General features: G+C 53.7%; 1 protein-coding gene across 1 annotated transcript; it reads right to left on the reverse strand.

Moving 5' to 3' along the window:
* Window positions 1–208: 208 nt before the first annotated feature.
* Window positions 209–571, reverse strand: MONBRDRAFT_26217 (uncharacterized protein; the record flags this gene model as incomplete). Its single annotated transcript, XM_001746652.1, has 1 exon — window positions 209–571. The coding sequence occupies one exon, from the start codon at window positions 569–571 to the stop codon at window positions 209–211; it is 363 nt and encodes a 120-aa protein (XP_001746704.1).
* Window positions 572–985: the final 414 nt, after the last annotated feature.

The raw sequence follows: 985 nt of genomic DNA on the forward strand, positions 1-985 counted from the left end.
TCTTCCACCCCCCTCCCATTTGCCTGCTGCACCTGCTGCTCCTCCTTCCCATTTGCCCGCTGCTCCTGCTGTGAATTATTCGCCCGCACAAACACATTATCGTCACCACGAGTTGTTCTTGACTTGTTTGTCAGCCACCAACCTGGCCACCAGCAATCGTGCATTGGTGGACAGTGGTGCCACTGCTCATTTTTTTGTTGATCGTGATTTATTTCGTGATCTTGCTCCAAGCTCTGAGACCATTGTGACTGCTAACGGCGTAACGGCTGCTGAGGCCGTCGGCTCCGTGTCTTTGCTCGTGACTGATGTTGATGGTGTCTTGCGCCCCATTGTTCTTGGTCGTTGCTTTTATGTGCCTTCTTTTTCTCACAACATTGTCTCGCTTTCTGCCCTTGTTGATGCTGGTTTTGTCGTGTCCTTGTCTGACTCGTCTACATTTTTGTTGAGTGATGCTGATGTCACTTGGTCTGCACCACGTGATGCGGCCAGTGGTGGCTTGTTTTTCTTTTCTTTTCTCCCAGCTCACCACCTGCACCACCAGCACCACCACCAGCAACAACAGCATGCCCATGTTGTGTCTGCTTCGCAGATGCATCGTCTTCTTGGCCACCCGCCGCGCGAAGTTTTGCGCTCCATGCTACAGCAAGTTGAAGACACCTCGGACGTCAAGGCCATCCTCAACTGCAACGATTGCAACCTCTTCAAAGCTAAGCGCCTTGCTCTGGCTGGCTTTGATCGCGATCGCACGCCCCGCATGCCTGGTGAACTGGTCGCTTCTGACATGTTTGGCCCGCTTCGCTCCCCTAGTATCAAAGGAGCGAGGTACATCATTGCCTATCGGGATGTGGCGACGGGCTTTCTTTGGCTCGACCCTGTCTGTCGCAAGGACGATCTGGCTGAGAGCTTTGCTCGCCTGATTCGCGACTCGCCCATCCCCATTCGCATTGATGAAGCCGACATGCAGAAGCGCACCATCATCCAGAGC

The sequence above is a fragment of the Monosiga brevicollis genome, genomic scaffold, assembly GCF_000002865.3.
Source record: "Monosiga brevicollis MX1 MONBRscaffold_13 genomic scaffold, whole genome shotgun sequence".
Taxonomy (NCBI): Eukaryota; class Choanoflagellata; order Craspedida; family Salpingoecidae; genus Monosiga; species Monosiga brevicollis.